Source organism: Labrus bergylta, chromosome 4, assembly GCF_963930695.1.
Source record: "Labrus bergylta chromosome 4, fLabBer1.1, whole genome shotgun sequence".
Classification (NCBI taxonomy): Eukaryota; Metazoa; Chordata; class Actinopteri; order Labriformes; family Labridae; genus Labrus; species Labrus bergylta.
Genome location: NC_089198.1, coordinates 30,509,946 through 30,536,587, shown reverse-complemented (window position 1 = coordinate 30,536,587; position 26,642 = coordinate 30,509,946). Strand labels below are relative to the sequence as shown.

General features: G+C 41.9%; 1 protein-coding gene across 1 annotated transcript; it reads left to right on the top strand.

The window, feature by feature from the left end:
- Nucleotides 1–1,116: 1,116 nt before the first annotated feature.
- xrn1 (5'-3' exoribonuclease 1) lies at nt 1,117–26,462 on the top strand. Its single transcript, XM_020629318.3, has 40 exons — nt 1,117–1,331; nt 3,089–3,321; nt 3,923–4,020; nt 4,843–4,952; nt 5,092–5,202; nt 5,296–5,381; nt 5,494–5,581; nt 5,750–5,918; nt 6,078–6,145; nt 7,273–7,407; nt 7,512–7,681; nt 7,955–8,044; nt 9,120–9,276; nt 9,434–9,553; nt 9,653–9,822; nt 10,259–10,376; nt 10,735–10,833; nt 11,026–11,129; nt 11,740–11,874; nt 12,106–12,268; nt 13,232–13,345; nt 13,516–13,614; nt 13,711–13,826; nt 14,428–14,574; nt 14,670–14,759; nt 14,881–15,016; nt 15,109–15,165; nt 15,280–15,412; nt 15,525–15,594; nt 16,309–16,504; nt 16,926–17,012; nt 17,091–17,174; nt 17,988–18,068; nt 18,217–18,354; nt 19,612–19,741; nt 19,832–20,001; nt 20,182–20,295; nt 21,602–21,707; nt 22,615–22,796; nt 22,958–26,462. The coding sequence occupies exons 1-40, from the start codon at nt 1,257–1,259 to the stop codon at nt 23,318–23,320; spliced, it is 5,112 nt and encodes a 1,703-aa protein (XP_020484974.2). The 5' UTR covers nt 1,117–1,256; the 3' UTR covers nt 23,321–26,462.
- The last annotated feature ends 180 nt before the right edge of the window (nt 26,463–26,642 follow it).

Sequence of the window (26,642 nt, the reverse complement as noted above, 5' to 3'; positions counted from 1 at the left end):
CCCAGAGGTAAAAAAAAAAAAGCATCCAGTCTTTTTTTTTCTTTCTAAATTGTGTTGTTGATAGTCCACATTATGGGATGATAATCAGGCCAGTTATAAGCACCATTTTTACTTTGATAATCTTAAATTAACTTATTTGCAGTTATTTCAGCACAGGGGATACGTAAGAACATTCAAGTAGTTGTAAGCTTCCTGTGGTTTCAAATACTCAAAAGAAAGATGAATTGAATACTAGGGATTATCAATATCATCAATATCATAGGCCTACTTAATGATTTTGTTTTTGCATAGCAAATCCAAAAAGAGATATTTTTTTTTCCTTTTGATTCAATGATCATATCAAAAATGATATATTTTTTAATTAGGCTATGTTAAGTTACACACAACATCTCAGACTTTTCATATTGTGATTTTCTAGACTTTCAGTTCAATTCTCAAATCCATCATTACAACACAGGGTCAGCCAGCGTACTTCATTCTGCATTTTTCTGGACTTTTTCTCAGTTCTTCATCACATTCAGAGGACCTCATTGTTGGAACAATTTACCCAGTCATACTAGAAACCTCACCAGCTTCAACTTATTTAAAAAACAAAGCATTTATTTCCTGCTTGGCCAATTAAGTAATTCACCATCATAATCATTCTTTGCAATAAGTGCTTATTTTCCTTTTTTCCCTCTTCTTTAATGTTACTCTTTCTTGTTTTGCTTTCTTTTACACTTTATTGAGTATGTTTTCTTGTTAGCTTTATTGTATTTGCTTGGAGTACTTTAATAATTTGTCTCTGTTTTAAATGTTTCTCTTTAGGAGGGCCTCTCGACAAGTCCCTCTGGGTTTATTTGGCTCCTCCAGCACATTTATTTCAAAATATATATTTTTTTTTTATTTAACCTATCATTATGTACTGTCTGATTTTTTTCATTGATCTATTATGTTTATTTTTTTAAATGCAATAAAATAAGAAAACAGATAAAAGCTATTTTTATTATTTTTTAAGTTTCCCATTATGTGCTTATTTTCTGGCGGGAATTGGTTTCCATAGCGACAACAGGAGAGGAGGTGGGCACTAAAACAAAATAATGGAACGTTTGTGTTCGGAACAGCGAGCGGCGGCGGAATGTTTTAGCAGACGGACCAGGGACAACTAGCTTGTTAGAGAGACTCCAGCCAGAGTTATCTTCATAACCAAACATCTCTTTTTTAGTTGTAATAGTTTACTCTATTTGAACTAGAGGTTAAGACATCCCTGCTAAAAGATGGGAGTACCGAAGTTTTACCGATGGATTTCAGAGCGCTACCCGTGTCTGAGTGAAGTTGTGAAGGAACACCAGGTAGGACAATTCAGTGTTAGCGTTAGCTTAGCTTAGCTTCTGGCTATCATCGAACCAAGTAAGAAAAAAAGAAGCAGGCCGTGAAACTTTTATTCCACGTAGCTAACATATGTTTAACAAAACACTTTAATAGCCTGAACGAGAGGAAACCTTACATTTGAATGTGTAGCAGGTGAAAACGCTAATGTTTAGACAGGCCTGTGGTTCATCATGTCCACATATTAATCTGAGTTTACTGTGATAATTAATGTTCCTGGTCAGAGCAGGACTTTATGAGCTACTTCCTGTTTTTATTCTGATAGACTGTAGGTTGTATTTTGTTGATGTAAAGCACTTTGTGACCTTTGTCTGTGAAAAGTGCAAAGTGAAAAGTGTGTAAATAAAGTATTTTGTGTGCTCAGCGGGTCTTCAGTGAAGATAGTGTTTCATCAGCTGGTAGTCCAGTGACACCCCCATTACATAAGACTGCTTCATGTGTTATGAAAAGAGACATGGTGTTCAAACAGATAAATATTTGACAACAAATGAAATAGAAAACCAGATCCTTCCCTTTTCAGATTGTCAAAGTCAAGTCAACTTTATTTATATAGCACATTTATAACAGCCGAGGCAGACCAAAGTGCTGTACAGTAAATCAGGCAAAATACATTACATCCAAAACATCATAAAAACACGTAAAAGCAAAAATTAAAAGTGAATTAAAACTCAAAACAATAGTAAAAGTTCGAATAGACACTGCTGCTGGGATAAAACACTCAACTAGTAAAAGCAAAGGAAAAGAAATGGGTTTTTAAAAATGACTTAAACTGTTCAGTTGTGGCAGCAGATCTTATTTTAAATGGTAATCTGTTCCAAAGTGTCGGAGCTGCAACAGAAAAGGTTTGATCGCCCCTAGTTTTGAGCCTTGTTTTAGGCACGTCCAGGAGCAGCTGGTTGGAGCATGAACATGTAGTAGTTCACTTAGGTAGTGAGGTGTTGAGCCATTTAATGATTTAAAAGCCAGAAGACTTACTGGCTTTTTAATAACGAGTCACGAGTCCACAGTTACATTTTACACTCATATTTTTTATCAGGTTGCCAAAGGTTTTTTATACTTTTTCTCGATACTTTGTTACCACATGTTTAAAAGTGATACCATCTCTGTTGTGTTGATGATTGGTACCATCGAGAAAGTACAGATGTTTTTCAGATCTTTCGTCATATTTTTAACCGAAAGCTGCGACAAGAGAGAGGAAGAACACTAAGTTGCCAAATACATTGCTGATGGGTTTATGCAATCAAGACAGTGTGCAGGAGTTTGCCTGCAGTTTTTTTGAGTTAAAAATAAGAATTCACCCAATATTGGGTGCCTTGCACTTATATTTTTCTCATCGTGGTATTGAAACAGATATCGATATAGTTAGATTTTTACTTGAATCACATCAGTTTAAAGTTCTGGTTTCGCGACAATCCTAATTTTTAAGTACTAAACATAGATGTTAGTGTTCTCTTTGTTGTTTACGACTTGAAGAGATCATTAGAGCTTTTAATTTTTACTTGTGATTCCTGCAAATTTGTCAGCTGTTCATGTGAAAACGCTTAAATCGAAACAAAAGTGTTAACATTCCTGTTGTTCAGAAATGTCATACAGTTCAGGAAAAGCAACATGTTTTACTGACTATTTACTGGACAAATTACAAGATTATTCCAGAGTAAATTTACCAAACACTGTAGTTGTATTCGTCATTATCAATGTATTTTTTTCTTTCTCTCTTCAGATTCCAGAGTTCGACAATCTCTATCTGGACATGAATGGTATCATCCATCAGTGTTCCCACCCCAACGACGAGGACGTCCACTTCCGCATTTCTGAGGAAAAGATTTTCGCTGACATCTTTCATTACCTGGAGGTTCTCTTCAGGATCATCAAGCCTCGCAAAGTCTTCTTCATGGCGGTGGATGGCGTGGCACCGAGGGCGAAGATGAACCAGCAGAGAGGGCGCAGATTCAGGTAGAGATCCGAGCAGGATGAAAGGAGCGTGGAGAAATGATTTTGAAGGCCATCTTGGATTAAACTGGCTGTGGAGTTCCACAAGTTCCTGTTTTAAACTATGGATAAGCAAAAGTCACCACTTTTAGCTCTCTTGCCAATAAAAGTTTCTTCTTTGAATCTCAAAGACCGATTATGAATGTTAAATTTAGATGTGACGCTAGCTTTTCTTAAAGTGACCAAATAAAGGAACATGATTCCAAACATGCCTTCAGCGTGATGTTAAATCTCAAGTGTAAATAATGACTCATTTGCTTTTAGTTATCTGGCCGAGACGACAACTCTGTTTTCAAATGTAGTAATTCAATGTCATGTGTAATTCTTTGGTCTAGCAATGACGTTCTAGGTGCCACATTTCTAAACCCCGAGCCCGGCATAAACTGCCCTAATAAGGCAGAACGGGCCCCAAACAGAACAGAACTAAAATGCAATATTTGCTTTGGTAAAAGACTGAAGAAACCAGACGACAGGCAGGATAACAGCCTGAGACTGAGAGTCTGACAGACTTTTTGATAGCTGTCTTTATGTGTTTGTGTTTGACTCTGTGTGTGTTTGTGTCTAGGTCCGCCAAAGAAGCAGAGGATAAGATCAAAAAAGCCCTGGAGAAAGGAGAGGTGCTACCCACAGAGGCTCGCTTCGACTCCAACTGTATCACTCCCGGTAGGAGAAGCTCTCAAAGCTTTGCTCATAACGAACATCTTAACACATTTACATGAATAAGAATAAGCTACGGCAAACCATGAACATGTACAACCACCGGTTCTTCTTCTGGTAGGGAAATTAGCTTTTCCGTTTTAGGGTGTGCTGGTAGTGAAGTGGTTAGTGCGCATGCCCAGGTGTGGAGGCCCCAGTTCTCCAAGCGGATGGCCCAGGTTCAGATCTGACCTGAGGCTCCTTTCCCACATATCATTCCACACTCTCTCTCTCTCCCTCTTCACTGTCCTGTCTCTACGTAAAGGAATAAAAAGCCACACATTTTTACAGTTTTTACAGCAGAATTAACATGTGTGCAGCCTGTTGTTTTTTTTCACTCACCTGTTTTGATTTTATGAAGGATATAGGTTATGCATTAGGGGTGTGGTTGCTCCAGCTGAAGCGGTTTATCAGGAGGATTAAAGTCTGCCTCAGCTGCAGCTCTTTGTCTGTCGTAAGGTTGACTAAAGTTTAAGAGTCAACATTTCCAATATGGTGACCACCATGGATGGGCTTCCAAACAGCCCTTCAGAAACCAGTGGTTGTCGTCCATGTTTATAAACAGTCTTCTATGGTTCCTCTGTATACACACAAATTATATTTAGACATTGACGCAATTTGGGTTGAGCTCAGTTTATTAAATGCATTCTTTTTTTCTTGTTTACTGTGACGACTGTCGTCTATTAAACCAGTGGTTGTTTATTTCATACAATGCCGACATATCAGAAATAAATGTGTCTGTTCTGAGAAAGTTGTTAGACGGGTCTTTAATCATGTATCCTTTTTCAGGTACTGACTTCATGGTGAGACTCCAGGACCAGCTCAAATATTTTGTTCACAACAAGGGCTCCACCGACAAACTGTGGCAGAACGTCAAAGTCTACCTGTCGGGTCATGAGGTAGGCTCACTGTGAAGAAGAAAGAATCGTCTGCGGCTTCAGCGGCTGCATGTCGGCACCAGTGTCCACGAGAGTGTGATTCTGTGTGTCAGCCTGAGTTGTTGGTTTTGTCCTGAGTCAATGTTTGTCTTCCTCACAGACTCCAGGAGAAGGAGAACATAAGATCATGGAGTTTATTCGCTCTGAGAATGCCAAGCCGGGTCACAACCCCAACACCCGACACTGCCTGTACGGGCTGGATGCTGACCTGGTACGGTTTCTGTTCCGTGGACTCATACAGAGATTTACGTTAATGCCCTAACTGCTCTTTGAATCTCACCCCCTCTTGCCCTCTGTGTTGTAGATAATGTTGGGTTTAACCAGCCACGAGCCAAACTTCTCCCTGCTCAGAGAGGAGGTACGCTTCGGGGGAAAGAAAAACCAAAAAAGGTTGGTTTCCAAACTCTTTGTAAGGGGTTGTGTTCTTTTGTTTTGTCTTTAGTCGTTCACGTCTATCTGCTCTGTCTCTGTAGTGAACGCTGCTCTTTTCTTTTTTTTCCAGGATAACGGCTCCAGAGGAAACAACTTTCCACCTTCTTCACTTGTCTTTGATGAGGGAGTACATCGACTACGAGTTCTCTGGGCTCAGGGTGAGACAAACACACCAACAAACTTGTGAATGAAAAGGGCCATTTATACAAAAATGGAAACCAATGGAAACAAGGAAAGAATTGTCCATGCCAGGGGAGGTTTTGTGTGTATTTCAGTGAAATAAGCAACACCTCACCTTAACTGATTTTGTTCACGGCTGTTTTTAGAATCACCTCGGCAGTGATTATGACTTGGAGCGAATAATAGACGACTGGATTCTCATGGGCTTCCTGGTGGGGAATGATTTCATCCCTCACCTCCCTCATCTTCACATCAGTCATGACGCTCTGCCTCTGCTGTACAAGACCTACATCAGTGTCCTGCCCAGCCTGGGGGGTGAGAGCACACAAACGCTTAACCTCACACTTATATTCATTAAAGTTAACATACATGTGTTTACAAACTGCTGAGTCTGACGATTGTGATACACAAATATTCTTCTATTGAGTTTTCATATCTGTAAGAAACTAAACTGAACCCTCTTTTCTAACTTAGGTTACCTGAATGAGAACGGACATCTCAACCTCAGAAACTTTGAGAAATACCTGGAGAAGCTCGCTGAGGTGAGAAGAGATCCTGATGTATAGAATCAGTGACGTTCAATAGTATCAGACACTTGATAAATGTGGCTGCGACATGACTCATTACTCAGGGGGAGATGGACCGAGATGTACATCTTAGTTTGTGAGCTTGATGCTAACACAAAATGGAAATTGCCGATGTTTTTTCAAAATCAATCGTTTTTGAACTGATGATGGTAAAAGAGAATAAAGTTTTTCACAAAGGTGCAGGACAATCCGAGTATAAACTGCAGGAAAAATAGAGAGGTCCGCACACTGTTCAGCTCCCAATGAGGAACTTTATTTTAAACAGGACAACATTTGGCTCTTCTTCAGGCAAATGTGGAAGGAGACAAGCAGCAAGTTTGGCTATCAGCAAAACAATCATTATCACCAGAGAGAACAGGATCAATGAATATAACAGCCACAAGAGGGCGACATACTGTAAATCCCAGGAAGCAGAAAAAACAGTCAAAATACACAATTGTAAAAAACAAAATACACAATTTCAAAGCTTTTAGATAATTAGCCATGTAGCAAAAGTGATTTATTTACTGAACAAACAGATGTTCTCCCAGTGACAGACAGACTATCTAATAGAAAGAATATAGCTATTTGATTATGAGGCTACTAAAAATTTACAATATTTGACAAAAAGCTGAACAGTATGGACCTTTCTCTTTTTTCTGCAGTTTTAGCTTTAGATGCTAACATAGGTAACAGCTTGTCTACAGTCTGTAACACCTGGCCTGTCATTGGTCAAGAGTCGTTGGTCTCTGCTCAAATGATGATCAAATCAAGGGGTCGTGTCATGACACCTGTCAATCATTAATACTATGAAAGTGAGTGAGAGAGAAAGCCACAGTGTTTGGGCTGTAAACATGTAGATGTGTGTTTTTCTTCTGTCCGTCGGATTCGATTGGTACTTTAAGTTCAACCGAAAGTTAATGTTATTTGAAGAATAATACTCTCATCTTTATTGGATAAAAAAGGAGGGAGCAGCCGTGCTTGCCCATTTATTTCATATAATGTTACAAAAAAATCAGTACAGTTTGTAAGTAGTTCAGTCTGTGCTGAGGAAGTGTGTCACTTAACCTTTGACTTCTAAAACTGCTCCTTCTCTTCTCCAGTTCGACAGGGAACATTTCAGTGAAGTGTTCGTGGACTTGAAGTGGTTTGAGAGTAAAGTGGGTAACAAGTATCTGAACGAGGCCGCCGGATTGGCTGCAGAACAGGAAGCTGCCAGCAGAGACTCCAAGAAGGAGGTCAGCTGTCGGGTCAACATATTAACAAACACACACACATATAAGTGATCTTGTAGTAACAGACTCCTGAAATCAGTAACTAAACAATTTTTATGTGTTTGTAGGATTCAGGGCTTAGTCTGTCAGATATGATCACGTCAGAAAAAGTTCCTGCAGCGGGGAAAGGATCAGCAGGAGAGGACGAGGAAGAGGAGGACGACATGTTTGAGACGGAGTTCAGACAGTACAAGCGCACCTACTACATGACCAAGATCGGCGTGGATGTTGTGTCTGAGTGAGTGTTGAGACACACACACACACACGAAATGATAAAAATATGTGGACTTTGAAGCTGAGCCAATTATTTTTACAGCCAAACAGAATTAAATTAAATGATTCTAAACAGTAGAAATGCTTCTGAATAGTTAGTCACATTTTTTAAACTTTTTACTCTCTCTCAAAGGGTGAGAGAAGTCATTAATGAGAAAACAACATTATGCGTCACTTAACATCCAATTGTAATTCACAATCACAGTCCTAATCTGAGTTTTTGATTTCTCATTTTCAGTGACTTTCTAGCCGCACAGGCCAAGTGCTACGTGGAAGGTATCCAGTGGATCCTTCACTACTATTACCACGGGGTGCAGTCCTGGAGCTGGTGAGAACTTCTTTTCAAAATTCACTTTCTTTTGCTTCTCGTCCACTCTTTAATGATAGATTCTACGTGTAGAACAGTTGTTACATCACAATACCAGATTTGAAACTTGTATAGCTCAAAATATTTCAATGTTTTGATGAGGTCAAAAAAGCTCCAGCAACACACATCGCTCAGGATCAGGATGACCCTGATGAAGACCACCAGCTGAAACACATCGATCAAATAAAGATGATCTTCATATTAAGAGTGCTGCAGGAGCTTTTTTTTTTAAGCCTTTCACTCTCCATGCACCTTGGTAGTTGGTGAAGTTGTGCCAGAAAACCAGACTCTTCATCTTAATTAAATACCTGTTTTAATCTGACAGCAACAAAGAAAGAAGTCACCCTATTATAGGATTTGTTTGTTGTTTTTGATTACAAAAAGGCAGTAAAACTCTCCAACACTGTCTTTTTTTCTTTAATTTTTTAACCAGGAAAGAAACTCATTGATATTAAAAAAAAAAAATTTTTAAGAGCGTCCTGGCCGAGACAGGCGGCAGCAAAATGTACAGAGTTTAACACAAACAACGAGCAGCCAAACATACAACAACAGAATATACCTTAGTAGACATTTAAAGACACAAGTAACACATTTAAACAGCAAATGTTTGTCAGGATCATCCACCAACACGTCTACATCTCCAGCCAGATGTGTCGAAACTGCATTAATACATGTCAAGTCAAGTTTGTTTGTACTGCACCTTTAAGACAGCCTCAGCCGACTAAAATGCTTTAAAGCAGATAAAAACATTTAAACATTTAAACACATTAGCAACATTTCGGTCATGATCCATTTGACCCTAACCCTTTCCTTTTTTACCAACGTTCATGAACATAATGGAGATTGTATTATTTTTAAAACATGTGGTATCAAAAATGATCACACATTCTGACAACCTTGGTGTGTAGTAAGTTTTATTGATTGGCTAAATTTGTTTTACAAGGAGACAGTTTTTACATTTTTCTGGATTTTATTTTTGTTGTCTCTCTTCACTCTTTGAATCACATGTGTATGTTTTGTTTTTTTCTCTCTCCAGGTACTACCCCTACCACTATGCTCCCTTCCTGTCTGACATCAGGAATATATCGGAGTTAAAGTTGACCTTTGACCTGGGGAAACCCTTCATGCCTTTCCAGCAGCTGTTGGCGGTCCTTCCTGCTGCGAGCATGGAGCTGCTGCCTCAGGCTTACAGGGTAACACACTCATATTGATACATAATATATACTGGACGTATGGGTAGTGTCTGCATGTGGTGTGTCTACTTTTAAAATTAGTAAATCAGAAAAGATGACGGGTGTTATAAGATCCAAACATGATAAAGATGCTAACTTATTGTTTTCGGTGTTGCAGCACCTCATGACCAGTGAAAGTTCCCCCATCATCGAGTATTACCCTGTCGACTTCAAAACAGACCTCAATGGAAAGCAGCAGGAGTGGGAGGCTGTGGTTCTCATCCCCTTCATAGATGAGGTGCACACACAGAAACAGACCGCCGCTAACATAATGCAACACCTGCATTAAATATGCATTCTCATCAACAGTGTTTCATGTTGTGTTTTCACTGAACAGCGGTGCTTACTAGCAGCCATGGAGCTCTGTAACCACCAGCTGACCAATCAGGAGAGGGCCAGGAACTGTCACACAGAGTGTGCAGTCTACTTCTATGACCAGGAGACAGACTTTACATATTCCTCCAGCGTGCCTCATCTGTTCCCCGACATCGTGCACTGCCATGTCAGGTACACACACACACACACACACACACACACACACACACACACACACACACACACACACACACACACACACACACACACACACACACACACACACACACACACAGCCCTGATAGCTTATAGTCTTTACTGAGTGTGAGCTCTAATGTCAACATTTCAGTCTTCTTCACCTCACACGATGCACAAGATTAAATGGTGAAAGTAATATTTAAGTGTTTTTATGCAGTTATGAAATAGAATGACTACCTAACCACAATCAAAATAAAAACAGATTTTTCCTGCATATAATTGAAGCTTTTTTCAGGCGGTGCAGCGTTGGGATTAAAACGTGTAAATGTTGATTCTCTCACACAATCATGTAAAGAATACTCACCGTCATCGGGTCCATGCAGCTGGATTCTTACTGAACGTTAACTGTCTTTTCTTTCGTCTGTTACAGGAAAGAAGACATCCCTATGGACGCCTGGCACGTACCTCTGAGCCACCGCAGCAGAGCCGTCGACCGCTCGGCTCTGTACTTCTGTGGTTTCCCAACTTTGCAGCACATCAAACACAAGGTCAGTCTGTGTGTGTGTGTGTGTGTGTGTGTGTGTGTGTGTGTGTGTGTGTGTGTACAACACAACAACAAGTCAAGCACAATGTTTTTTTATTTTTAGGATTAGTGTCCGATGAACTTAAACCTTTCTAAATGAAACCTCACTGCAGAAGGAAACATTATCTACATTTCAGTTTGTGCTTATTGATTGTTTGAAGCTTAAAAGTTAGAATTGCTTAGAAACAATAAGTATGGAAACATGAATGAAAGTAGATTTTGTGTTTTACAGTAGTCTCTCTCTCTCTCTCTCTCTCCCCCCCTCTCTCTCTCTCTCTCACTCTCTCTCTCCTTGGTTTTCTCTCTGGGCTCACTCACTTTAGTTCTACAAAAAGAAGAGTGGGGTGGTCGTGTTTCAGCAGAGCAGCAGAGGGGAGAACATGATGCTGGAGATCCTCCACAGCAAGGACGACGCTGATCCTGTGAGCATCTCTCTCTTTTTTTACTGCTCTCACTAAATCAACACACTGCATGCTGTACTTACTGACATACAGTAGTTCTTAATATAACTGATGTATGATATTCCCCGTATTATTGTCTCCTACAGATCGTGTCTTGTACCCACATCGTCAGCTTCACTGTCTGTGTTTTCTCTCTCACTCTGCCCCCCTCAGGTATGCGATGATGTTGCGGCGCAGGTCCTGGGGAAACCCGTGTTCGTCAACTGGCCGCATCTAGAGGAAGCTCGCATCGTTGCCGTGTCAGATGGAGAGGTCAAGTAAGTTTGTTTGTTTTATTTTTCTAAATAGTGGATACAAACACGATATTTAATATGATGTTAGTGATGTTTCTTGAACAGTAGACTTATTGTGTCCTAAGTGTTCTATTTATGATTATTCAATACTATGATTGCCTTTAACCTGTAGTACAAAAACAGCTAAGTAGAAACGAGGCACAGCGGATCAGATACAAGATTTTACTTTGATAGTCAGAAGCTCACAAAGGGGCTTCCAGACGAGAGAGCATGAGACGAGACGCTCAGACTGCAGACATACACTCTTGACAGATTGCACAGTTAAAGTAAAAAAAAAAGACAGATTCAAATAGTCCAGGAAATGTTCGGACTCTGAAAGGGACATGTGTTTTAATGGCTACAGGTCTGTAACAGGCTGCTTTCACAGTCAACTATGAAGATGCTTTAAATGATCTTTGTATCTCTACCACTGGGGGGCTCCAAAATCTACACTGAGGAAACATCAGATGGGGAAACCTCCCTGTCAACAAATCTAGCAGACCTGTTTTTTATATTTTTGCTAGCACAGAGATTATTGTTTTTATTGGTGCGTCAGTCTGCTGCTACAGGTGAAGTCTTTCTCCCTCTTTGGCAGGTTTTGTCTGGATGAACCGCCAGGTGTCCAAAGAGTGTATGACAGACCGTCCACACCTCCTCCCACCAGAGTCACCTATCTGTCTGACAAGGAGCAGAAGGACTGGGTGAAGGATGTCCAAGGACTCACGGAACAGTAAGAGACAAAGAGTAACCATACAAAGATAGAGCATTAAGTTATAATGCAGCTTTTATATTCATGTTTACATATTTTAAGAATATGGTGAAGCTGTTCTCATGTCTGAGTCATTGTATCATTGTAACTTTCTGTTAGTTGTGTTTAAAATCCTCAGACCCTTTTACCACATTATAGGATAACGATGGGGATTATTGCTCATGTTCATGGAGGAGCGTTTCTTTCTTGCAGTTTCTTGAAGAGGAAAGGCATCACGGTGAACGAGACGGCCGTTGTTTTGTACGGCCAGCTGCTGACAGGAAGGAAATACGTCCCGAAAGCCAGCGGGGTGGTGGAGCTGGAGAAACAGTGGGCCAAGCAGGTCCTCCCTTTCGCCTTCCAGACCATCGTTAAGGTGCACACACACACACACACACACACACACACACACACACACACACACACACACACCAGATAGAAATACACTGATAGAAATCACACAGGAACCTCTGATGAGTGAGGCTCCATGAACGCATTAGTTGTAAAAACACTTTGCTATTGTTGAGGAAAGACTGCTGTAATTGTTAAAGTCCTGTTGATCCATACAAGTTTTACATACACAGGCCCTGTGTCCACCTAGCGTTTTTTTTCGGGCAGAAAAGGTCTGTCCTGTCACTATGACAACAGTCTGTTGACAACGCTCTCTCCTCATTGTAAACTAAAAAGACGCTGGCGCTCAGAATAAAAACTGCGAGGTGGACACGGGGCCTAACAGACTTCATTGCTGAAGGTTAATGCTAAAGCGATGGTGTTTTTCCAGCAGGGTAACGAGGCTGCACAAAGAGCTGCCTGAGCTGAGGACAAGCTCTTCCTTCACTTCAATCTTTGAAATAAACTTTTCCAAAGGCAACAAATTGTGTTTGTAGATTATATGGACAGGTTTAGTAATAGTTTTAACTCCTGGCTGTGACAGTTAAGGATGTTCATTTGAAGAGTAACATTGGTTTAAAATCACTAATGCAGGTACACATTAATGTCCTGTAGAGTAGGGCTTTACTTTACATTTGTTATTATTTTTGATTCATTTGTTTCTCTATTAAATGACGAGTTGTTTGGTCTTTAATGTTTGAAAAAGGTGCATTGATCAAACATGGATTTAAAATTGTTGATCAATGTCTCTAAAAGCCGAAGTGGATGTCCTCACATGTCACAAAGATAACCCGTTCAGTGTCAAAGAGAGGAAAGAAGAAGAGAGTTTTCACAACTAAGAAGCTGAAATCCAATAAATTTAGTTTTTTTATTCTAAGAAAATGATCTCATCTCGTCTCACCTTTTTGACCAACTCGTTTAATGATGTGGTTTTGTATTTTCTTCTCAGGACATCCAGGCCTTCTACTCGTCACTGACCTGCTTTAAGAGCTTGGACGAGCTCTTTCCTCCTTCCACCGCCGTCTTCATGGTGGGAAACCCTTACTACGGCGCCATGGGCGAGGTACGTGATCACTTGGCTGTCTCTGGTCAAGAAGTCATTGGAGAAATACTGGATCATCACAAACTGCTGCTCTTCTTTTTTCTAAAAGAAAATTCAATCTGTATTAAAATATGAAACACTCGTATGTTGAAATCTGCCCTCCGTAACAACTCTTTTTATAACCCAATCAGGTGCAAGACTCCAGTGATGTCATCAAAGACGGTCGGGTGCGAGTTGTCTTCAATGTTCCTCATGAACCACAGCTGGAGACTCTGATCCAAAACCAGCACGTAAGAGATGCACAAGTGTGAAACGTTGACTTAGAAATCTTCCGTAAAAGATTTACAATGTGTGCTCACGTGTGACGCCTGTTTGTGTTTCTGTAGAAATACTGTGTGAAGTACAGCCCGGGATACGTTCTGGCGTCTCGCCTCGGCATCACCAGCTACCTCGTCTCCCGCTTTTCAGGAAGTATCTTCATTGGCCGAGGCTCCAAGAAGAAGTTAGTGCTCAATACACCTTTTAGAAACTGCTGTTTGTTGTCTGTCTCCACCTAGCGTTTTCCTCTGAGTGCAAGCTTCCTTTTTACAATTGTTCCATATTAAGCGAGAGCGTTTGCAGCAGCAGGCCTGTAGAAAAAGAGCAGCGTCCAACGTCTTTTTTTCCAAACTCCAGTTTTTTGTGCAGCTGCTCCGAGCGCTTTGAGTGGAAAATCTTTTCAAACAGCCAATCATAAAGTAGATCAATCGGGTCCTTGCTCCGTGTCTGATCATCATTATCAAGCTCATCAACCAGACAAAACAGGAGGGCAAGCATCCTTCGTTTTAATGCTCATAGTGAAGGAAATAAATTGATCTCAAACATGATGCATACAGTTAAAGCAAAGGTGCAGTGTCTGTCATACAGCAGCTATTATAAACAGTCTGTTGTCATAGAGACAAGATGCACGTGCAACGCTTCATCCAAGTGCACAGCCAGTGCTTTACTGCTTCAAAAAAACCCTGTCAGGTGGACACAGGGCCTTACATATAGTGTCTATTGGGATAGTAGTGGGAGTAATATTTGTGTTTGGTATTAAAAACATTCTTCCTCTCTGTCTGCAGTCCCTGTGGGGAGCAGAAAGCCAACGTTGGCCTGAACCTGAAGTTCAACAAGAAGAACGAGGAGGTTCCCGGGTACACGAAGAGAACTGAGAAGGAGTGGCTCTACTCTGCTGCTGTGGAGGACCTGCTGGCTGAATACCTGGACAGGTGTGTGAGAACACTGGCACTGCACATTGTTTCCTCGTCCTACATCAGATCATTCAAACTAATCTTTCTCTTTTTCATGCTTTTTATTTGTTCAGATTTTCTGAGGTTTTCAACCTCGTATCCAGAAACAGTCACGATGATGTTTTCTATGAAGACGACATCTGGCCTGGATTGGAGCAGAACGGGTAACTAAACATCACTGGTTGCATTTCATCTTCCTGTAGCTTTCTCTATCACATTTCAGCTCTCAGTGTGGAGTTGATGGTTTCTTTTGAATGAACTCTGGTATTGATGTGTTCCACACAGGGCAGAGAGGGTTGCTGAAATCGTGGCGTGGTTGAAAAGTCACCCGGTAAGCTCTGTCAGCAGGGCGTCCTGCGACCTGCAGGTACTGGACTCAGCCATCGTGGAGAAGATTGAGGAGGCCGTGGAGAAAATGAAGGTAACACACAGCCCTGCCCACATCCAGTTTGAAACATCAGACCTCATGTCTGTCAGTGATCTGACTCAGGTCTCACTTTGTCCTCCTCTCAGGTGAAGAAGAGCACCAAGAAAGTCCGTGTGACGGTCAAGCCTCATCTCCTCTTCAGGGTGAGAACTGTTTGCCGTTTTGGGATTGTTTTCACAGTGCTATAGATCAATCTTCTCTCTGAAATGATTGGCTTCTTCTACTAAAAAAACCTGTGTGTGAATGTTTGTGTGCAGCCCTTGGAGCAGCAGCAGGGCGTGGTGCCAGACCCCGATGCAGATTACCGTATGTTTGACCGAGTCGTCAACATCAGGGAGAGCTTCAGCGTCCCACTTGGACTCAGAGGGACGGTCGTCGGCATTAAAGGAGGTGAGGAGGACACACTGGTCTTTTTGAGATGGAGCTCTTTTCTTCAGCAGAACATGCAGCTGCATCATGTAAAGGTGACATATCATACTAACACTTAGTGTTCTGTTTTCAGCGGAGCGTGAAGCTGAGGTTCTCTATGAAGTGCTTTTTGATGAAGAATTTGCTGGAGGCCTTAACCTCAGGTAATCAAATGTTTTAAATGTGCTTTGTGAAAGATAGTCCGTAGCTTTTTACCCAAAAAAAAAAAAAAGATTTATACAAAAGTAATAGACCTCAGTCAACACTTTTACACATTCATACATGTGTGGTGGTGACTGTGTCTGCAGAGGCCCCGTCCTCTGCCAGTGTTTTTATGTTTTGGTTTGTTTCGGTCGACACAAGGCGTTTCTGGGCGGTGAGCTGGTCGATTGGAACGTGATTCAATCCACCTAAAATGATAGATGTGGACGTAGAGACAAAAAAGAGAGAATATAATCATAGCGAGGTGAAACACCAAATGGAAGGTGAACCTTGCGTTGGCTTGAGTTGCAGCTGTCCTGCTTTCTGTTGGACAGGCAGGTGCTAAACATTGATGGTTAGCTTGTGCTAGCGTGCGGTAGCTTGCAGTGTAGCTACAAGCAGTAAACAAACAGAACGTCCTGCAGTGAGTGTAACGATGAGCCCAGGAGGAGGGGTCCAGTTTGGATGGTGTGTTTACAAGCTGCAGCGAACAATGCTACCGAGAAGCTGTGACGGATTATTTTTCTTTAAGAGCATTTATAATGGAAGAAAAAATAGAAAAAAAAGACAGCAGCTCAGTATTGCTCATTTCACTGGTTGATTAAAACCAGTCAACTCCCCTCAGAGTGATGTCTGACAAGTAATGTGACCGCTGTGCTGCTCGCATGTGTCCTCAGGTGTACGTCACCACGTGGTTACCGCCTCCCTCCCTGTGCACTCATCAACCTTTCCCACGGAGCCCGAGGGGATCTCACCTCCCAAAAACTCACCGCCATCGTCAAACCTCAGCCCTCTGCAGCCGCAAACTTCAACTCACAGCGCCAGCTGGGCGGCTTGAACCACTCTCCTCGTTCACCCTTCATCCCGACACAGGTGAGTTATGTTGTTAGTGGTTTTTTTTAACCTTTTCATAACTATAACAGCCAGACTTCAATTATAAATAAAGGTGTGGAAAAAGTTGTGGGCTTGCAGCTGAAGTCTTTTAAACACTCAGGGCGATCTATAACTGCAGCTGACCAATCAGAGACATTCAGCACTGCAGGTGCTGCATGACCTGCCCCCCAAGGTCCCTGAACCTTAAGAAACTAGTACCCCCCTAGCAGGGTCTTCATTAGGACTAGCTCTTTAACCCCAGAACTACATTTAGACCGGGTTCCTGCCGTTAAAATTCACATCACACAAAACATCCTTAGTTTGGAAACTTTCTGCTGTTAAAAATGGGTTAATGAACACACTGTTTTCCTCTTCTTCTTTAACACCACCTCTTCTTATTTCTCTCCTCCCTATTTCATAGCATAACAACAAACAGGGCGTGGGGAAGGCAGCTGTCCATGGCAACAGGAACTCTCCCCCTAAAGGTTTCCCCCAGAAACAGGGAAAGGTAAGATCAGGATCCTGACTCTTTTCACATCAGTAAGCCCCTGAACTACGTGACATTAACTGAACCTTCTCCATCCAGAGTAAAGAGGAGTACAGTAACGTGTGGCAGTCTCTGCAGAGCTCTGGTCCTCCTCAAAAACCTCCAGCCCACTGGCAAAATAATGTAAGTCGTTTTTTCCTTTTCATTGATGAGTTAATTTTTCCCACGTTGGTTTTCAGATGGGTTGTGGGTCAGGGGTCTGTTTCAACAAATGTTTGGATTTTCAACCCAAGTCTTGCTTCATGTAATCCTTTTGTCTTGTAAGACAAAGGATTTCCTTTCCTTTAGCCTTACCAACTTAACCTGTTGATGTTTGTTACCTGGTGATTCAGACCCATTTCTAAGACCATCCATTGTAACTTTTTATCCTTACACAGACAGGTGAAACAGAAGAGATGACAGAGTATCACTTAAAGTTCAAATAAGACAAACTGCCACAGGAAAGCCTTGTTAACTCTGTTCATTCCTGTCAATACAAATCATAAAATGGACCTCGGGTATGGTTTTAAGTGTCTGAGATTTAAAATGTGTAAAAGTCAAACACAAAAATCTTCCATGTCGACACCACAGGCGTTAGTGTCAGCGACATTTTGGAAGCTTTTATAAAATAGAACCAGTAGTTTTAATGTTGAGCTATACAAAGAAAGCCTGAGTTTGTAAGTAATGGGATGTGTGAGATATGAATGTGTAAAGCATAATAAAGCAAAAAACACCCCCGTGTTTCAAACTTTAGGACGGACAAAGCCACCAGGTGATTCACCATCAGACAAACAAAGCTGTAAGCACGAGTACCTGCATGTGTGAATACAGTGCATTATGTTGTAGTGGAAATAGAAAGCAGACCTGTTGCTTTGTTGGATACGTCTGCTATCTATTATGTTTATAAATGTGTGTGAATCTGTGGCTGCACTAACCTTTGTTTGTTTGTGTGTTCAGGCCCCAGTAGGTGGCATCCGACTGTTAAAGAAAGACGAAGACATCAACTCCCTTTTTCCCTCAAATAACACATCCAACAAGGTACACACACACACACACACACACATACACACACACACACACACGCCTGGTCATGACCTCGTTTGGGAGTTTTGGACCACAGTGTTTGTATTAACAGATGTCTCCACACTTCCTCTCGTCTGTCCCCTCTCATATTTCTCTCACTTAGACGACGACAGAGTTCGAGGACCTGATAGCCAACCTGAAGATCTCCGCTGGTAACCAGCAGACTGCACCCGCTCCAGCTCCTCCTCAACCACAGACCAGCCAATCAGATGGCCCGTTGTCTCCACAGTCCTTCGCCATGGTGAGTCAAAGATTGGTTCTTCTTGTAATGTGCAGGTAGAGTACCGTGAATGCAAAGATGAAAAATAGCTTCTGTTGATTAACAAAAACAAACAAACAGTCTGAAATAACAACATTACTGTATATATTATTCCAACACAAAAAAAACACTGCTGCTCTACCCAGATAAAACACACTTTGAAGGACATTTAGTGTGCAGACTTTTCTATCTCTCTTATATTATTCCTACAGCCTGTATTGATAACCGTAAAGACTTGTTTATTAGACACACTTTTAATACCTATCCTTTCATCTGAAACGTTCCTACACAACATTATGCTGACAAACATGACGACTTCACCGAGAGATCAGCCGCCACCATCACACATTGCACATGACCTGAAATGTTTCACCTCCCTTCACTGTTGCTTGTAAACTGTGGCTGTTCTGGAAATTTGTGTTTAGTCCAAGGCAGAGCCAACAGTTGTCTTTCTGATAGTTTAATTCAATGCTTTTTCAAACGGACCGCCGCTCTCTCCAGCATGAGATAGCAAAAAGGAGGAGGCCCAGAGTGAAGGACTCAGAATAAATACAGAGCATTATCTTGATCTAGTGACACTTTGTTTCCTGATAGGACAAAGGCAACAACAAAAGGAGAAAAAAAATGGTATTTAAAAAAAAAAAAAAAGCTACAGAGCTGCACAGATGTCACTTTGAAGTCTTTGTTGAGGGCGTGAAATCATTACGCAGGAAGACAGTTTAAACCTTTTTTTCTCTCTGAGAGATCCAGAAACAGATCAGCGTCTTATGTACCGCTGCGACTTATATTCCAGGTTTAACGTTGGTTTCCATACCTGAAATGTATGTAAATATTTCTGAAAACATTATGGAGGAACACTTCTGACACCTGTAATGTTGTCCCTTGCTTTCATATTCTGCTCACATCTGTTACTAAAGATTATTGAACTCATGACCGGCACCACATCAAGTCAACATTTTTAATCATAGCAGATGATTAAGTCATTATGGCACAAATGTGCTGGTTAAACATGAGTGATGGAGAACATGATGAAGGCATCATGCTGGCCATGTTTTCTCCTCCTCCTCTTTCCTTAGTTTTATATTTACTCTCACATACATTATTAAGCAGCAATGGACTCCTCTTAGTTACTTGAAATCTTCAAGAACATGGACAATTGAACAAACATATTTCTATCCAGTCATTCTGTTACACGAATTGAATGTGTATGTGTGTGTGTCATGTGTCATGGTGTTGCAGAAGGGAACTCTGGTACTGAAGGAGATGCTGAAGATCGACGGCACAGGAACAGGAAGTCCTAATGCCCAGGAGACGTCTAACTCCTCCACCGGGTATCAGCAGAACAGGAGAAGATCATCCAAGAAACTAGGTACAAACCTGATCTTTTCACTGCCGTCTGTCTGGATACAACTTCAGCCGTGTTGTCTCGCTAATCTTTTCTCATGTTCTCTCCCTCCAGCTGCGAATATGAACAACCCACATGGTGATGCAACGGCTGCTCCTCCTCCTCCTGCTGCTGCTGCTAACCTCTCCAACGCCATGCTGACCAGTAAGGTGTCAGAGCTGGCGTATGTGTGTGTCGGGTTAGGAATGGCCCCACCTGACTTCAGCTTCATAGGAAACAGACAGGTAACACAGTGCAATGCATGTTCACACACACACATTCAATAATGTATTTCTACATGTTTAGATCTGATGTCATCTGTCTTATTTCATGCCTTCCTGTAAGAAACTGAGCTACAGTCAGTGTTTCCTTAACACCTGTGTAACACATCAGAGCTCCACTGACATTGCCCTCTGTCTCCACAGAATCTGGTCGTGTGTCAGGTGAAGCTGTCCAACGGGCTGATGGTCCACGGCCCACAGTGCCAATCAGAGAATGATGCCAAGGAGAAAGCGGCCTTCTTTGCCCTCCAAAGACTGGTACAAAATACACACGTATTTTTTTATTGTGAGAATCTACAGTATGTGTGAACTGTCTTAATGGTTAGCAGGTGGTTGAAGCTAACTAACAGCCTGTCCTAATTGAGCGACTCCACGACGCTCCGTTTCTATTTTCCTCGCTGTTGTTGCATAGACAGATGAAGAGTGGGTGGCTCTACACAACACTGACACTCGCTTTTCTCACTCAACAGAGCTTGTTAGCTTGTTTTACAAAGTGGAGATAACGGTCCTTAAATAGTATTCACATGATTTAAATGTTTAGCTTTGACTTGTGTCACCAACACCGGAGCCGTTTATTGACGCGCCTCTGTGTTGTGGTTTGAGTTAACACCTCCTCAATACAAAGCACCACACATCAGTTTTGCCACCAACAATACAAAAGCTCTGGATGTCGTATTGTTTGCAAGGGGGAAACTGAATATTAAACGGATGCAGTTTGGACAGCAAGCGTGCGATCATGCTCGTTGGATTGGATATCTAACGCGTGCGTGCTGTTAGGACTTGAGATATACCTATTTTAACTACGTGGACGTGTGCTACGATGGCTGCTGCGCATTCCCATTCCACGCTGGCTGTTCACTTCCTTAAAAACGAAACGCTATGCAAACACAAGATTTAATATTTAAATGAATATCAGAGGTTGTGTAGAGGCAGAATGGATGTGATGGGGTCAACACAGCAGCAGGGACACGTTTTTAAGACAAGCTGATCGACCAAGTCCACAATAATCTACATCTGTACAACATGTCATTACCACTGCACAGCGACAGACATGACCGCCAAACTAGTTGGCGACGGATAAGATCCGCTTTAGAAGTTTACGGGAAGAACTGCAAAACTAAGTGGAAGCAAGTCAGGGAGGAAACGAGTTAGAGAAATGCACTTCTCATAGCCATCAGTCCACCTGTCATCAGTTGTTTTAGCCCACTGCAGAGTTACCATAACAGTAATCTCCTCGAGCGTTGCTGTGTCGTTATATCCTGCACTTTCTTGTGTCCCTCTAGAGGTAGCCCCCGGTATCACTTAGGATCATTTATATCAGCCAGCCAAATATCAATAAAAAAATAATATAACCCCTTAACATTTAGATAAATATTAACTTTACAAATGATCTCTGTTCAGAATAGAAACACATCTCAACAGTTCAGCTGGTTAAAACAAAATCTGCATCATTTTTGTGTTTCTGTAAATCAGCAGGTTAACACATCTCTCTGCACTCTGTATCAGACGGTAAAGAGGCAAATGTCATATGATTCTCATTCTGTGTCTCTCCTCTTGCTTGTAGAACTCAGTGGGATCGGGCTTCCCCCTCCCGCCTCCTATATTCCCAGGAGTGGGTCAGATACGACCCCCACCCATCGGAGCCATGCCCCCCGTTTTCAACCAACAAGGTCAGTCTATCCTTCCTAAAGCTTAAGTTGAGAGTCATGTTGGTATTCCAAAGTGTCACTGTGTTAATTAAGCGTTAATTGAGCATTAACACACGAGAGGGGTTGATGTTGTTCTGAAGATCAGCTCTGCTGTTATTTCCCTTTGTGACATCACAAAGGGCAGTAACCCCTCCCCCTCAAAGCTAGGTGTTTTGCTGCATTCATGTGGTGTCGGACAAATCGGAAAAACGAGTTTCCGAGTTGTAAAATGCACATGAACACCTGCTCAGGTCGGAAACTTGGAAAGAATGAGGTGCCGACTTCCCGACTTGAGGGGCAAAATAAGTTGTTTACTTTTAATTAATTTAGATATTGCATATCAACTTTTTGCTCAAATATAACTTTTAACAGTAACATTTCACTGATCTTCTTCGTACCATCAACGCTTTTTGTGCTATTGTTACAACATTCCAACTCTCCGAACTGAAATCACGCGAACACACTGAAGTCGGAAGAACGACTTCCCAACTCGGAAACTTGGACCACCCGAGCAGCAGCTGAATGCAGTATTAGTTCTGCCCTCTGAGTCTGCCTGCTCACCTAAAATAATAGGTCATGGAGCGAGAAAGCCTGAGCCACCCAAGCCCTTCCAGTGAGGGGGCGTGGTCAGACACAGATCATTTACATTTAAAGGTACAGGCACAGAAACGGCCTGTTCTGAGCAGGGTTCAAATTGAGGGGTTTATAGACATGATCAAATACAGGATCAGAGTGGATTTAGAACAAGAAACTTCACACACATGTTTTGATGGACTCTGATACTTATTTCAACCGGTTGAAAAGGAGGAGAATATGTGACCTTTAATTTTCAAAGTTTAGTCTTTAATGTGCTCTTATCTCACTCTTCCTCCTCACTCCTTTTCTCCAGGTGGTTTGATGTTACCTCCTCAGGGTTTCGGCCCAGCCCCTATGTGGGGGATGCCGCTGCCTCCTCCCCATCACCCGAACCAGCCGTTCTACACCACAGCAGGAACCTTCCCTGGTGCGGCTCGCCCGCAGGCTCCAGCCACACTGCCCATCGGCTCCCACAACCAGTTCATACCGTTACAGGTAGATTTACACACATGAATTCAGGGGAAGGAGCTAAGTGTAGTCAGAATACTTTCCCGTATTACACTTCTTACTCAGGAGGATGAATATTGTTTCCTCTGCTGGTGGAGTGATGCTGCTGCCATGGTAACCAGCTCTCACTTGTCTTCTAATCCTGACAGGTGACGAAGAAAAGAGTCTCGGCAAACAAGAAGAACCAGGACACTCGAGAGTTTTACAGCGCCGCCCACACCGTGGCCAGAAACCAATCACAGAGATCCCAATATCAGCCCTTCGACCAATCACAGGCTCAGACTGAACCGGACAGCAGTAAAGTCGACCTACTACTGCCACACACCGCCAACAGCGGCCCCGCCTCGTCCAGTCCCGGTCTCGCAGACTTGGCTTCCTCGACAACTACAGCAGCCCCACACACGCCCCCTCGACAAAACCCGCCATCAACAGGCCACACCCCTGGCTCCGCCTCCAAGAGGAAGCACAGAAAACTGGCAGTAAACTTTGAGGCGGCGAAAGTCTCAGAGTAACGAGCTGTTGTTTGTGTGTGTGTATGTGTGTGTGTGTGTGAGGAGAGAGAGGTGTGTTTCTTATTTTTCTTTTTTAGCTGCAAACGTCTGACTCAGCATTTCTGATCAAAACCTGCCGTGCAGAAAAAACAGCTCCAGTTTGATCTAAATCACTCTGCTGTCTGCCTCCCAACACAACGTCATGATATGACGGATTGTTGTCGTCCTTTATGCCTTACACCTGAGCTCACAGTTCTGGTTGTTGTAGTCTTACAGTCTCTTTGAGGTGTGGCCAGTGAGAGCCTGCCACATTAGGGGAGCAGGGTGCATTCTGGGATGTGCCTCTGGCTCATGTTGTCTTTGGGTTTTTTGGTCAGAAAGCTTCATTTATAGGATTGAGTCTCTTTCTTACAAACTTCATTTTAGTCTTTTTCCCTTGAATCAAAATATTCGGGCTCTATCTTTTCTTGAAAGAAAGTCCTGATTGATTAGATCATTTCCTTTAGTCGCTCTAGCTAGGTTGACAACTCACTCATCGAGAAACTAAATTTGGTGACATTGCGGGGCAGCTAATTCAAGCAGTTTGATGATTTTAAACAAAACCCTGTACTGTAATTCAGACGCCCCAGTACAGTTGAATTCTTTATTTGCCTCTTTTAGGATGTGCAGACCTTCAGTTGGACCTTAAAATGTCATCTGAGATGATCAGCTGTTTGTTTGTGATACTCCAGCTGAGACTTTAATGAGTGCACAGTTGTCATTCATTTGTGTGACAACCTTTCTCTGTTTGCCGTTGACTGCCTGAAGGACTCGGCTAAGCAAATATGTTACCATAATAATAATAATAATAATAATAATAATAATCTAATCTGTCAGATTTTTTGTTTATGTCTGTGGAGTAGTTAAGATGTTTTGAAATTAAACGCTACCTTAAAAAAGTGCATCATCCATCCATCCAGTATCTATCCTGCTTGTCCCGTTGGGGATCGCAGGGGGACTGGATCCGGTCTCAGCTGTCATTGGGTGAGAGGCGGGGTACGCTAGCAATCACATGGCTGACTTATGGAGTCAGACAACGAGCCACACTCGCATAAAAAGTGGATCATGATTTAAAAACCCAAGTGTGTAATCACACAGAGGTGTTGAATTGTGTTTATGTAACTCAGCGCAGACGTGAACAGAAGATGGATTCTTACATGAACCGAGAAGAAAAACAAAAATCAGTTTTCTGAGCTTATAGATTTAGAAACACATGCTACACATTCACCCTCTTAAACCCCTTTAACACGCTGCTTTTTATATTTTTCAGCAGCACAGCTGGAGACTTTTCTTTGCAAGTTTTGTTTGGACATCGCAGCAGGAGACATGGCAGCTCAGACACAGAACACAGGTCGACATTGATCGTGCTCCTGCTCACAGTGCAGATAGTCCCTGACGTTCTGGAAAACCTCTTGAGGTCAGTCCTCAGGGACGCGCTGACGTCTACATACTGTAGCTTCAGATGTGCGCAGCAGCAGCAGCAGCAGCAGCAGCAGCAGCAGCAGCAGCAGCAGCAGCAGCAGCAGCAGCAGATCATTTCTGCCCCAATCCTCGTGGACCTTAAAATGTAATCTGTGCAATTTGGAGTTTGAGTGCATCTGATGCTGTGATGATCTTGTTCAGCTGCTTTAGGAGGATGGTAGTGAAATAATTATGGATATAATGTCTCAACATTCATCATGTTTGGCAGGTTTTGATCAGTGATGTGAATCAGGCTGAACTTGGTGATCTCTTGTCTTTATTTCCATCAAGTTCAACAGCCTTTGATTTTTTTTCAGACTTCCAACACCCCGCTGCATTTATTCTACTTTTTTTTAATTCTTTCTCAAACACATGGTGTAGAGCACTCCGCAGAATTATGACATGAGAATTAATTAGAGTATTCATCCTGAACAGAGAGCTGTTTGACACCAGCACATGAACCAGAGTCCAAACCTTTTTCTTATTCGCCTGTTAAATTTTATAAACTGGACTTTGTGGAGAAGTCTTTTTTTAAAGCTGTAGCGGTCTAAACCCTGGATTTATTCTTTGTATTGGACCGACAGAAACCTTCAACTTAAACTGCCAGAGCTCAAAGTCAACCTTTCTCTTTTCTAAAGATTAAAAGGCATCAGGACACAGTGGCTGATTTTACACAGGGGCAAAACAAACATTTCTCTTTCTATTTTCCAGCTTTCACTACTTAACTTTGATGATGAAAACATTCTCTACAGCGAGTACTCGAAGCTCTCACAGTTCTTCAAAGTGTTCACTGTTCACCTTTCAGTTAAACACTAACAAAAACCCAGGACATTTCTTATTCTGAGAAGATGGATTACGTCGACTGAAGTTTTAATTTCACAGTGAAACGTGCTCATGTCTTTTTAATGAAGTTTGTGAGATGCGACAAAAGAAAATAAGTGACCACGGGGGGGGTTCTGCCCCATAAGGGAGGGGGGAGGGGGGAAGTTCACCTTTATGTGTTAAAGCAGCCAAAGATCATCAGACCAGTGATTATTAAAAGAGTACGGCGATATTTACTTCACGTTCCCACTAAAACAAGTTTCTCTACGATACTTTTGGGAACATTTCTCCAGGTCCTGGTTTGAGACTCTCTGAAGCTGTTTGTGTAGATTTTAAATCTTGTGCTTTATATTCCACCTTCCTACACACCTGGACTTATTTACACACACACACAAAATAAATCTCTCTTTTAAAACAAATTAATTTTCCCTTTAGAGCTATGGATTTTATGGAAATCATTTTAGAGACCGTCCTGCATCTTTTCCAAGCTGTCCGAAGACGTATTGTTTTACTAAAGTTTGTGGAGGAGGCGTCGTGACTTTGTCATAAATTTAAAGGGATACGAGCATAGAGCGTGTGTTTCTGTGCGACTGCGTTGTTTTATGGCTGACATCCTTTTTCTCTGACCCGGGAACTCGACTCTGTAAAGCTCTGGTGGTGCAATAAAGGAGGTTTTAAATCACTTTGGTAAAAGAAGCACACCTGTGATGTCTTTATTTTGTTCTCTTTTTGGAAATGTAATGAAGTAGTAACTCTGCATATGAAGACATTTTGACTTGCTGTTTTTTGATTCGGGCTTGTGCTGTACATATCCGTAATTAAAGTGAATCTTTTGTTACAATATGGTGGCTGCTTTTTGGCATCACAAACTGTCTCATCTACCATTTCACAAGGTCACACATTATGCAAAATACACTTTAACATGATCTTCAAACACTAATATGTGTCCCTAGTCTGTCTACAAACCCCCCAATCATGAGAAAAGTCCATCCTCTCTGTCTTCTGTCTGCTCCTCCTTTCA

What these genes read in the sequence shown, in the direction of transcription:
- xrn1 (XM_020629318.3), top strand. Translation starts at nt 1,257, where the DNA reads ATGGGAGTACCGAAGTTTTACCGATGGATTTCAGAGCGCTACCCGTGT. An exon ending in GCAAGGACGACGCTGATCCT is followed by an intron (nt 10,834 to 11,025) that starts GTGAGCATCTCT and finishes TGCCCCCCTCAG; the next exon opens with GTATGCGATGATGTTGCGGC. An exon ending in AGGCCGTGGAGAAAATGAAG is followed by an intron (nt 15,017 to 15,108) that starts GTAACACACAGC and finishes TCCTCCTCTCAG; the next exon opens with GTGAAGAAGAGCACCAAGAA.